General features: G+C 40.3%; 1 protein-coding gene across 4 annotated transcripts in view; it reads right to left on the minus strand.

Moving 5' to 3' along the window:
- neb (nebulin) overlaps window positions 1-10,066 on the minus strand; it is a 59,754-nt gene extending 49,688 nt beyond the window's left edge. For 3 of the 4 annotated variants that reach the window (XM_072397486.1, XM_072397485.1, XM_072397487.1), the window contains exons 1-17: window positions 9,983-10,066; window positions 9,237-9,334; window positions 8,833-8,928; window positions 6,057-6,101; window positions 5,229-5,336; window positions 5,025-5,132; window positions 4,802-4,906; window positions 4,606-4,710; window positions 4,397-4,501; window positions 2,736-2,840; window positions 1,942-2,046; window positions 1,741-1,848; window positions 1,296-1,412; window positions 887-988; window positions 687-794; window positions 501-605; window positions 306-404 (exon numbers count right to left, since the gene is read on the minus strand). In XM_072397486.1, coding sequence (XP_072253587.1) covers window positions 306-404; window positions 501-605; window positions 687-794; window positions 887-988; window positions 1,296-1,412; window positions 1,741-1,848; window positions 1,942-2,046; window positions 2,736-2,840; window positions 4,397-4,501; window positions 4,606-4,710; window positions 4,802-4,906; window positions 5,025-5,132; window positions 5,229-5,336; window positions 6,057-6,101; window positions 8,833-8,907 — 1,500 coding nt within the window. In that variant the 5' untranslated portion in view covers window positions 8,908-8,928; window positions 9,237-9,334; window positions 9,983-10,066. The remainder of the gene's footprint in view (window positions 1-305; window positions 405-500; window positions 606-686; window positions 795-886; window positions 989-1,295; window positions 1,413-1,740; window positions 1,849-1,941; window positions 2,047-2,735; window positions 2,841-4,396; window positions 4,502-4,605; window positions 4,711-4,801; window positions 4,907-5,024; window positions 5,133-5,228; window positions 5,337-6,056; window positions 6,102-8,832; window positions 8,929-9,236; window positions 9,335-9,982) is intronic. The other variant, XM_072397484.1, reaches the window with a different exon arrangement.
- Between the last annotated feature and the right edge of the window lie 1,812 nt (window positions 10,067-11,878).

The following is an 11,878-nucleotide window of genomic DNA, read 5'->3' on the forward strand; positions in this document are numbered from 1 at the left end:
TTCTATTTATACTACAGAGAAATGGCTCTCCAGTTTCCATGGAGCCCATGGAAAGACAGCTGGGCGACATGGATGATTGAGCACATTTAACAGTGATCTGCACTTCTAGGAGAATTTGATCTGAAGCATTAGCTGATGACTGTAACAATTGCAGTCAATAAATGGGACAAAACATGAACCCATTCTAAACAAGCTTGTATAAATCACTGTCATGATATACAAACATGTGGGATATTGGTAGGTATTAATGCATCACGTTACAGTCTTAATGCACTTCAGTGAACACGAAGGTAATCAATACATACGTCGCTTAGCTGTTTGGCATTGATTTTGGCTTGAAGGAGGACTGGCGAATCGTCAACTTGCGTAAATTTCACCGTGTCTGGCTGCTGCCGATACACTTTCTGAAAACCAGAGGATTGAAACAAGGAAACTGTGTCACACATCAATGAGAGTGCATCTCTGTGCAGGACGGTGTCTTATCGGCCGCGACGACTTACGTCTTTACACTGATCCAGCTTCTTCAATACTTCATACTCGGGTGTAATTGTTTGAGGATAGAAGCATCTTGTTTTGATGTCTTCATACTCCGCTTTATATGATTGCTGGGGAAGTATTTAAGAGGAACATGTCACAAGGAAAACAACACATTTAATTCGTTTTGGGAAAATTGAGCGGCGCCTTACCTCATTCTTCATTTCCTCAACTTTCTGGCAGTGAAGCATATAGAGGTCCTCATAGCTGCCAATGTAGTGACCCTTCACCTCGTTTTCATACTTATTTTTGTAATGTGCCTAAAAATATTAAAATAATTACATGCATGGATTAAAAATACACGGGTGGTGCTTGATGAAAGAGGGCCTTTGAATTCATTAAGCATGCTTACATCATTGAACTGTTTGAGAACGGAGTCCATCTGAAACTTCGGTGTGTCGCAGTAGTTGATGCTGGAACCCCTGGACTTCTCATAGCTGGCCTTATAAACTTTCTACAAGAAAGTAAACAAGCGATGAGAAGACAAGTCACACATCTTTATCAAATAACACGTGCAACACGAGGTTGATGGCAAAGTTTAATCTATAAAATCTTTTGTTGGCAATGCTGAAACCATAGTTTGCAAGTTGCTTCTGCGTGTTACGTCCAGATGGTTTATGTTCTGTCAGACACCTGAGCAACAGCATCATTCTCTAACTAAGCATTCAATAAGAGGAACCGTCATGGAGAACAGTTATTCTGAGTTTAAGCTGACACAGACGAGCACTAATCCATTCCATAAGATGTAAAATGACACCCACATCACTGAGGATGGTTCCAGCATATCTGAGCTGTCTCAGGAGCGGATTCTCTGTGGCAGGGAGCGTGTTGTAGTCACACTGTGCTTTAGACTTCTCGTACTCCTTCTTGTATTGGACCTGAACACACAAACAGATCAGTGTGAGTCACATGGTGTAAAATAATGGTACAGGCAGCTGTGCATCAGCATCATACATGTTTGCATTGTGTGTGACTGTGTGGGCGGATGTGAGGCACACAGGAACTGAAAAGCTTCGTCAAACAGTTTCATGTATTGTTGCTGCATATTGTTGACACTTAATCTTTGCTGGAGCAGTGATGCCCTCTGCGTCAGAGCCTGTTGACTCACGCTCTGCTCTGGGTCAACTCTGTCGTGTCTTCCACATGAGACAGAACCTTAAAAAAACCCTCTGATACCTCTGTGGATTTGCATATTTGTGCGCTCACCTCACTAGCAGCAATTCGAGCCTTCTTGTTTGTGCTGTAAACGGGCGTTTCTGTTTGCATGAAATAAATTTGGTCTTTTGTGTCCTCGTGATGCTGAGTATATTTCCTCTGAAAAACAAAAACGCACAAAACAATCAGATGGAGCAAAATGACCCCAAAAAAATGAAAATACAATTCTGAAAAGCCTCGTCTTGCTCTTACATCACTGAGGTTATCCATTGCCATCCTGGCGATGGCGACATCGAAGTAGGGCGTCTCACACCACTGACCCTTCACATTTTTATTGTAATCTTCCTTGTATTTAAGCTGTGGGCAACAAAGAATAATCAATATCAGAAGATGTAGACGTGTGACACCACTGTAATATTTCTATATTTGCATCAAAGCACTTAAGGAAACACCAGATTCACTGTAATTTGAACCTATTGTTGGCCTGTTCCTTCCAGCTTAGAGTGGTCACTAATGTCAGAAAGCAGGTGGATGGTTATTCACAGCATTAGCTGAGGGTCGGTCGGTGTCTAAGGGCGCTGTTTCTATAAATGCACTGGATATTTGAGCATTCAAATAGCACTTTTGTTATTTCTGTGGCAGTACACGAGTGGTTCCCCCAATGCCAGTCTTGAAAATGCTGTGCATGCAGTTGGTCAGAATCCTTTGTCTATTACCAGACACATCTACTGTTCTGGATCTAAAGTCCTGCTCCTGCTAGTTTAATTATGGAGGCAAAAGTCCCCCCTGGGTTACCTCAAGGGTAATTTACCAGGGAGACCGTACTGCCACAACCTTTCCACAGTGTCCATGAAGCATTTTACTGTGCTCATAATGATAAGTGAGGACAGCAAAAGTGCTTGCATAATGCAGTGTTTTCACTTTAAATCATTAGCTATAGTAAATATTTGGCTAATGCGTGCATAAATCTTGCTTAAAGTAAGATTAAGAAGGTTAAATTCCCCAACCCTGTGTTTGTTTTACACTTTGCAGCCAGTTCCACTTACATCACTGCGCTGACTGGCCACTTTTCTGGCCAGTTCCACTTCAGGAGGATCAGGCAGGGACGTGTACTTGGCTTTGCGCTGATCGTGACCCTTTTTATAGTTAACCTGTGGAGGCAAAAGCGGCAGGAGTTAAAATTTATGAAGGTGGTTGATTCTTTGACATTAATAACTGACCTAAATACACAGTCCGTCTCTATATAAACTGAGGGGAGATTTCCATGCATCAGCAGAGAAGATTAAACACAGCTGAACACAAGAAGAGGCACAAATGATCATTTTAACTGCCTCTATCGTGAACTAATAAATCTATTTGATTAAAAAACAAATGGACTCTGAATAGAAGGGAAAAACATATTGAAGTGGAAACATTTTCCTCTGTGAGTGATTAATGTTGACACGCTTTAATTTTGGGGGTAATTAACATTAGAATATGTTGGATGTTCTACATTCAGCATAGTTTCATGCACAGTTGAGTCAAGACTGCGTGAGTAAACGTTTGAGACTTTCTGTTGCTTCTAACTTTGTCTCCGGGAGATCATCATTAGGGCTGAGCGATTTTATCGATATTTTGTTTCCCGGTAAAGTATGGATTTTTTAGCCACCAGTATCTTTTTTTTTTTAAAGCAAACTTTATTGAAAAGTCAGACGTGACAATTAGTGAAAACACAGAACATTAACAATGTCACATTATACAAAACAGTGATAAATTAGATCATAAAAATGTTATATAAAGTGCATATCTCAGTGGTTTTGATGGCTTTTCTGTTTATAGAGTGTAGGATTGTTGTAATTTATTGTTTGAGCTCCTCAAAAATGATGGTTTGTGGTTAGAGAATTTGGATTTGTGTTTATGGTATTTAGCAAGTAAAACAAGCAGGTTGATGATGTAATATTCACAACATAAACATGAGTCTGCGTACGCTGAAGACACGTTTGTGACATGTTTGTTTCTGTTTCTCTGGCTGTGTTGTCCTTCTGGTTCAAACGATGGACCATCAGTCCAATCAGCAACGATTCATGTCAAATCACACTGTCCCTTTAAAATCTTTCAGAAAATTATGTGTATTAAATCGTATTGAATCGAATCGTATTAAATCGAATCGTATAAAATCGTATAAAATCGTATCGTATTGTGAGATTAGTGTATCGCAACAGCCCTAATAAGCATACATGTACATTTAGCCAAAGTAATGAAGATGCTGTCTTTAAGTTGCCTAAATGGGGATTTTTGTAAGAAAACAGTCATTTAAGCAACATTTAAGCAAAATAAAACTTTGGAGCCTGTACAGACCGCCGACGCCAGCTGAGTTTAGCAGTTCTTTAACAATTAAAGAACTTTTGTAAATGCATTTTAAAAGACCAACACAATCATCTCTTTTTCTAGTGTCATGTAAAGATGCTAATTGTTTCATATCAGAATACAAAACAAACCAACAACAAATATTGGTCTCAGATAATAACAGTGAATTTGAATGGTACAGTTCTGTCACTGAAATCTATGTATTAAAGCTGAAGTATAAAGTTTTTACAATAACAAAATACAATAAAACTCCAACCCTGGCCTCAGACACACTCACTTAAAACCTGACTATATGAACATATAGTGTGTTTTCATGCACCGTAGTTAATAAATAAGAATATATGAGGTATACTCAGCTTACATCACTCAGGACCTCCTGAGCCTTGGCCACCCTGCGAAGCTCAGGGCTGTCACTGTACGGGTAGTACATGGTCTTTTCCTCATCCCAAACCTCGGTGTAAAGTTTCTGAACAAGGTACAAAGTCATGGTTTACTAGAAGCTGTTATTGTTGTTTATTTTTTTCCTTTTTCAACATAAAGTTCAATGTCTAAGTACCACATTGGACCTACTTTGCTATAATTAGCAGCGTTCTTCACAGCCAGAACCAGCTCGGGAGCATCAGGAGGAAGCAGGTACCTGTCCTTAGTCTCATCCCACTTCTGTCTGTACAGAACCTACAAGAGATCGCCAACATTGGGGGAAAACAGTCAGATTTAATGTTCTAACTATCAGTCCTAAAATGTTTGCATGTGAGTGTTTATTCACCTTGCTGATCAGATCAGATACATGCTTGACGTGGCCGATCTCTCTGGCCTCACCGTCGTACAAGCTTGTTGTTCGAACCTTGTTTCCCTCCATGCGGTATTTAACCTGATGGTAATATGTGTAATTTCACAGTGAATTTCTACCATCACACTAACAGAATCTTATTTCCTTGGGTTTATCTTCCATTCCAACACCCGTCCAACTGAGATAACCGTGGTCCTACCTCACTAAGCTGCTCCTGGGCCTTCCTGATGCGAATGATTTCAGGGGTCTCCGTGGTGATGGCAGGAGGCGTCCCTCTGGACAAGTCATAAGCCTTTCGGTACTTATTCTGTCAAAACAACAGCATCAATTAAAGCAGCGTAGCCACGACGCGGGGAGCAGGACAAAACTGAATAATGAACAAAAGCTCCAAATAGTTTCTTACGTGGCTGAACTGCTCCAGCATTTTCTGGCTGTGGGCCAGATACGGAGTCATGAACTTGGAAGTATCGACCTTAACCTTCTTCCTGACTTTCCTGGTGGGCAAGCCAGACTGTGAATGGGCAGAGTGGAAACAGTTAATGATCCAGCTGATAAACTGACAGTAGTTCAGTAATTACAGGAAACATAATGGCCGGGAATTAAAACTACATCCACCAATGTGTACATCCTCCACAAAGCAAACCGTAATGTACAAAGCATATTGTTTACTGGATACTTTTACCACCATCATAAAGAGAAGTGTGTCTCCCGTACTGATAGGCTGTGTGAGTCTGTATTACTCTGATTACTCACCTTTAATAAGATTTAATCAGTGCTAATTTACTCTATATAGAAGTCAGTGAGTTAGAATAATGAAATGACGGGTGTGAAGGGTGACTGAAAGAAAAACAAATCAACCAAAATTAATGTTTAGTACACAGTCACACCTATGATATTCATGAGTTCATTCTGCTGCATGCATGCAATTCCAAGGTTAGTAACAAGTATAGAAGTAGGTAACTGTATTTCATCTTTATCTATCTGTCTAGCTATCACAGGATTGGTGAAGTAATAGAAAAGCACATTAAAAAAAGGCCCCGGTAGCTGTTAGTCATGTTGGAGCTCTTATGCTCATGCTGAGTTAAACTGATGGAATAACTAGTATTTAAAGGCTGGACACAATGCGCTCACTGATGTAAGTCTGTCAATGATCCATTCAGGCATGCAGACAGGGGACACAGGGGTATCCTGGCCTGCTTGAACTGTTGTACCTTGGGAGGAGGTGCTTTACCTGTAATAACTGACTCTTGTGCTCAGTGACAGTCGTCGATGTAATCTGCTCAACATATTACAAATATAGGACACGCTCTGGGTTTTCAAAACTTCCAAAACAAGTATGGGAGAAACAGCAAAGTATTTTTAGATTGAGGGTGATTTTTCCCCAGCTCTGGAGCCACTTCCTGTTATAACAAGTAGAACAAGGAACAATACTCTGTCCTGCATCACATCAACAGCTGCTCTACAAAACATCACCAAACACTCCAACTAGTTTATTTCAGCTGGAACCTGTGATAAACTAATCATCTGCTCATTAAAATAATGTCACTAAAAGAAGGGTAAAACCCCTGGACACGAATACACTATGATGTAACTGTGACAGCAGTCAAGTTAAGCTTGTATCATACAGAGGATAAAGTATTAATACCCTCGGTGTTATGTGAGCCAGGCCGCTCAGAATCTTTGATCCTTGGACTAAATTTATAAACAACAGATGACAATAAGTCTGTTCTTATCTGTCATTTCAGTTCCTACAGCAATACTCAAACTGTTTATACAGCTTCATAATCCTCGTTTTTGTTCATAAGCGGCTTTCAGCGCTTTAAAGGACTGGTTCACCCAAATTCCAAAGGCAGTCCTGCCTTTATTGGCTGAATTCAGTCCTAAAAAAGCAGGGGGATGGAAATTTTGGGGATCTCACATCAACATCTTTCCTCCTTGATGGTCCTTGTGCCAGAACACGATCAGGTTGGTTAAATAAAATAGCATCGCTACCAACAAAATGGAGGTAGCGTCAGTTGAGCTTCATTTTCTATTAAGTAGGTTCAGTAACACCAGCTGTGCCAATAAAAGGCTGCTATTTACTCTGTAATTTACAGTTTTGATTAGGGGGAAATGAACGTGTCAAGGATTTCCAAACCTCATTGGGCTCTGGTGATTGAAACAGGGACGCTAATTATATTCCAAATATCCTCCAAGCGTCTCTCATCCATCAAGATAGGCCTGTTTTTGGCTTTAATAGCTCTGAAGCTTGTAAGGGACTGAATTTGAAGAAGAAAAATCTGTTATTTTTCTACATATATGTGTATATAAATGATACAGTAACTTGACTACAGATGGGTTTTGTTATTTGGATGAACCAAACCTGTTCTATTTTGGTGTCTTCTAAAAACTATTCCTACAATGTTTCACAGCACTTCTAACATACAGCCTGTTTAAAATAGACTTCCTTCCTCATATGAAGTAGAACAGAAACACCAACAGTTAAACATTATGAGACTTTAGAGCTAATGTAAAGCCTTGAAATGTACCAGAAATCTAAGAGTATGCTAACCAGAGCTGAGAGAAAGAACATCTCAATCACTTTGATCAACATTTGTAAGAGGCTTTAATATCCGGATCGATCAGACAGGAGAGAACCATAAGTGTAGAAGAACACTGAAGCTGTATTACTACACATCCTTACAGCCCATGTCTACCACGAATCATCCAGGAATCTACCTCCCTTCGGTAGATTTCGGACCCTGTAAAGCTAACCTGCTCACGGGTGCTGGTGTGTGATTTACAGCAGAGTGACTCGTCTCATTTTCCCTCCCTCCCTTACTTCTCCCTCCTCTCCATCTCTCTCTATGTGCTGCAGAAGTCAATTTCTAAATTTGTCTGAATGCCAGACAGAGAACGTTCAGCTCCACCCATTACTAAACCAAGAAGTTAGGTAACTGTTATGTTAAAAGAAAGAAAATTACTATCAAATAGTATAAAAGCAAAGGAAGGACAACACTTGTGAAAATAAACTAACCACAGAAGGACTTTCCAGAATATATCCGTCACCTGAACAGCACTATGTTTCTCCCCATTCTGTAGATTAGATAATAAGCCGTCTTACTTCTTATTAAGAAACAATGCAACTTTTCTCCACAGTACAGATGAAAGTGCTAGTGAAATCAGAGTGTATTGATTTTATATCTGCTCATCTGTCCCACCTCCCAAACGATTTGCATCTTTGCAGTAAAGATGGCAAATCTATTGAAATAGTTGATATGTTATATGGGAGTTAAATGATTTAAAAAAAGACTGCTTGGTATGATTGAGAAGAACAATCATTCAGGCTCCCCTATAAGATATCAGCGATCAAGTACAAACAAATACAAGACTAACTTTAATCCTATTTCACCAGGAAATACGGGATTAAGTGTTAGCCTTCTGCTTTCACTCTTCCATCGGACACTGCCACAGAGACCTTAAAACAAAGCATTTCATACACAAAAATGACTCTAAATCATTCTTATAAGGTTAAATTAAACGCATGACTTTAAAATTAAACCATATTGCATGTAATACAATCTTAGCATGATCTAAACTACACAGGAAGGATGCTATAATGATCTGGGTACCGGTGCATCACTGAAATATGTGTTCATTAATAGATTTAAATGAACCGTCTGCTTTAACAAACATGCAAAAATATCCTGAAAAATAGAATATGATTTATAGCTGCCAATCAAGTTCAATACAGGACTTTTAGCCAATCATACGGCCTCTATTTGAAAGTGGATACACCAGCAGAGATAGAGGACCGATTCCACGAACTGCTGACTGGAAGGGGTATCATCACTAACCTAACTATTCATAGGGCCTGCCACTAGTCCTGTAAATCTATCTAATAACCTCTATCTACTTAAATCACAAGTTTATATCTTAGGTATACATTATATCTACGTTGAAAACAATAACAAAAAGCAGTCCTGCGTGTTTAATTAATGCAAACAGGTGAAAAAACATCTCCTTACCTCTTCCACAATCTCCTCCTCCTCCTCAAATTCCTCCTCAAATTCCTCCGTATATTCTTCTATAATTTCTGCCATTTTGAAACAGCTTTAAAAGCTCTACACAAAACAGAGATGACATTATCAGGCATTTATAATTCTAACTCCAAACAAGCATCATTTTGCTGCATTTATAACAGGGGAAGCATGCATTGCTCTATGTGTTCTTTTCCTGATCACTAACATCAAAACACAGTTTCAAACAGCATATTCTGGAGCTGCTGAAGATCAAAGCACAACTGTATCGTAGCTATTTTAGGATGCTTCCAAACATCTCCTGCTGATTTTATTTAAAAAAAAGGGAAAGTTAGATATGCTGGAAAGATGTAAAACAGCATTTGGATGCCCAACCAAAGCGCTTGCCGTACCAGCAAAAGATTCCGGCAGTATTTCCTGACAGTCAGGAAACTTCACTTGCCATCCACTAGGGTCTCAAACTGACTTCAACTCTGTGTTTGCCTCAGTCCTAAACAAAATGACAGAATTGGTGAAACACAAAACACAAAATGGAAAGTTTTTGCTAATTCTAATGAGCCGATGGCTTTTAATGTGGGACGGGAACCCCTCCCCCTTAAATGCCACAACACAGCTCAGCGAGCTGTGCCTCCTGGTTGAAGGTTGGCGACAGCTGCCCAACAGTGCTTCAGCTATTTGACATGTAAGCTAATGCCACAGCCTGATTGGTTGACTCCCGTTTAGCAAATGGAGGTGCAATGCCTTCTGAGGCTGCAGGTTAAATATAGGATGGCATACTAACTACCTTTTTTAGCACTCGATTGCCTTCTCTTTAAATTAAAACAAAGTTTAATCTGTGAAACAACTAAAGGGATAAAATTGTCAGACAGGTGCTGAGATTGTGCAGAGAGGTCAGAAATGAGGCTGAAGTTTCAGGTACATCCAAAGCTGGGCCCGGTCTGGTGCTGCTCGGATCTTGAAGTTCTGGATTGTTTGGTTATTCCTTCAATACGCAGTGAAGCGTTTACGCTCCTTATTCCTCGGTCAGCTCCTCCCGGATCCAGGTGGCAGGAGAGGATGGACGTCCGAGCAGATGGAGAGCCATGCAGGGTGAAGAAAACATGGGCATTTTGCTATTTTCATCCATTCCTTTGCTTACCAGTTATGTTTAAGTTTAATGGTCTCCCAAGCCGCTAAAGCCTCCCCAGCCTCCCTCCAGAGAAACGCCGGGCGACAGCACACAGCTGCACTTTCTAGCCAGGTTATCATGTGGCTGACGCAGCCAATCAGAGGCCGTTGCTCTCAGATTTCAAAATCTAAATATACCTAAGTGATCATTTCAGAAAGGAGCACCTGTTGAGGCTAATGCATCAGCGGTACAGTTATGAGGAAGGCAGTGGAGGATGAGTCGTAAGGTCTCAAGAACACAAAATGTCAACAGTACCACCCACTGTGAACGTCTTTGTGGTGGCGATGTTGACACGGGCAACTGTTTCCTTTCTTTAAAAGATGTGGAATACGAGCATGAGCCTGAGAGGAGACGACTTAGCTTCAGGGCCAGAATGGGCGGTGAGTGTCAGATCTGTTGAGGTAATCAGTCAGCTGACCCTGAGCTGGGCTGCATCCTGTCAGAAATCAGGTCAACAAACTAAATGCTTGTGAAACACGGCTTGAAGCAACTAAACGCACCCATGAACATAAATCACAAATCAATGGCTGCCTTCCACCTTCTGAAGGAGACTATTTGAAAAAGTCTGATGACTCATTAATGCTTCTTGGGTTAAAGATTAGTCTGTTGGAAGTTACCTCCGACATCGTATAATTTACACAAATTAGAATAAATGAGCTTTAGCTTGATTTTTATCTATGTTGCCTCCTCTTGAATGGTCAATTCTACCCACTTTATATATTGTATTTGGATTCATGGGCTTTTTACAAGAAAATGTGATGATTTTTGGGGATATTTTAGCATTTAAAGTATGATTACAATCTTCTTTTTGTTGGCTATCAGCAGGAATGGTCCTGGTTGGAAGCTCAGCTGGGGCCAGGCAGGTTATCCAAGGTGGCCTCTCGCCAACCGGCAGCTGTGATAAGTCGTCTTGTTTCTGAAAAGCAGGTAAAAGGACGGCTGGATGGAGGCGTTTCTGTGGGCCGCTGCCTGGTACTATCAGGACAGTTCTGATCTATGAGCTATTTTTTCTTTGTGCTTTAAAATAAACTAGAATAATTCTACATCACCCAGATCAAAAAGCCAAGACTGCTCAAAATACCCACAAAAAGCATTTGAATGTAATAAATCTGTTGCCCCTGTCATGCATTACATGTAAAAAATAGATGTGCATTTTTTCTTTAAACGATGTGCCTCTATTTCTGTGATACGTCTATACTCTCACTCTTTGTGCCAGCAGCAGAGTGCAACCTGGGAAACAAGACGGACAGCAGCAGCTGAACGTGCCTCTATATCCTCTCTTGAAGCTCCACTCCGTCATACACTGGATGTTGGCTGCTTGGTCACATTATAACATCCCTGCAGTTCAGAAAAACAACGTTTAAAGTGTAAGTTAATCTAAACTAACCATCTATTTTCTGATTTACCCCAGTGTTATATACCCGTAGTTTATGACATTGTATTTACTGAGATGCAATGGCAGACTTTCTCAGGACAATATCTGCAAAGTGTACCGTCATCAAACCTTTATAAAGACAGAAAGTTCAAGTCTGACATTCAAGTTTCACTTTTACGTGTTAAAGCTCTGAGTCATCCATCATTTTTGCTGTCACCCAAAGTATTTTGGCACAAAGAAAACTCAACATCTACCTCCAGAACCTGCGACTATTTCCCAACATTTAAAGGGCTATTCAGCCTGTGGAAATATTCAGGCAACTGAAACATTACTGTAAGTTATTGGGTATCACGACTGCTCAATGATTCCAGCAGTCAAAACAAAGACAGAAAACATAGATACCCAGAGAGGGGGCTACAAGATGCTTCGTCACTGGAAAAAATGACCGATGACCAGAGCACAACAGCTGCAGCAAAGCCAGCGACAACAAA

The sequence above is a fragment of the Leuresthes tenuis genome, unplaced genomic scaffold, assembly GCF_036924035.1.
Source record: "Leuresthes tenuis unplaced genomic scaffold, fLeuTen1.0.hap1 SCAF_12, whole genome shotgun sequence".
NCBI lineage: Eukaryota > Metazoa > Chordata > Actinopteri > Atheriniformes > Atherinopsidae > Leuresthes > Leuresthes tenuis.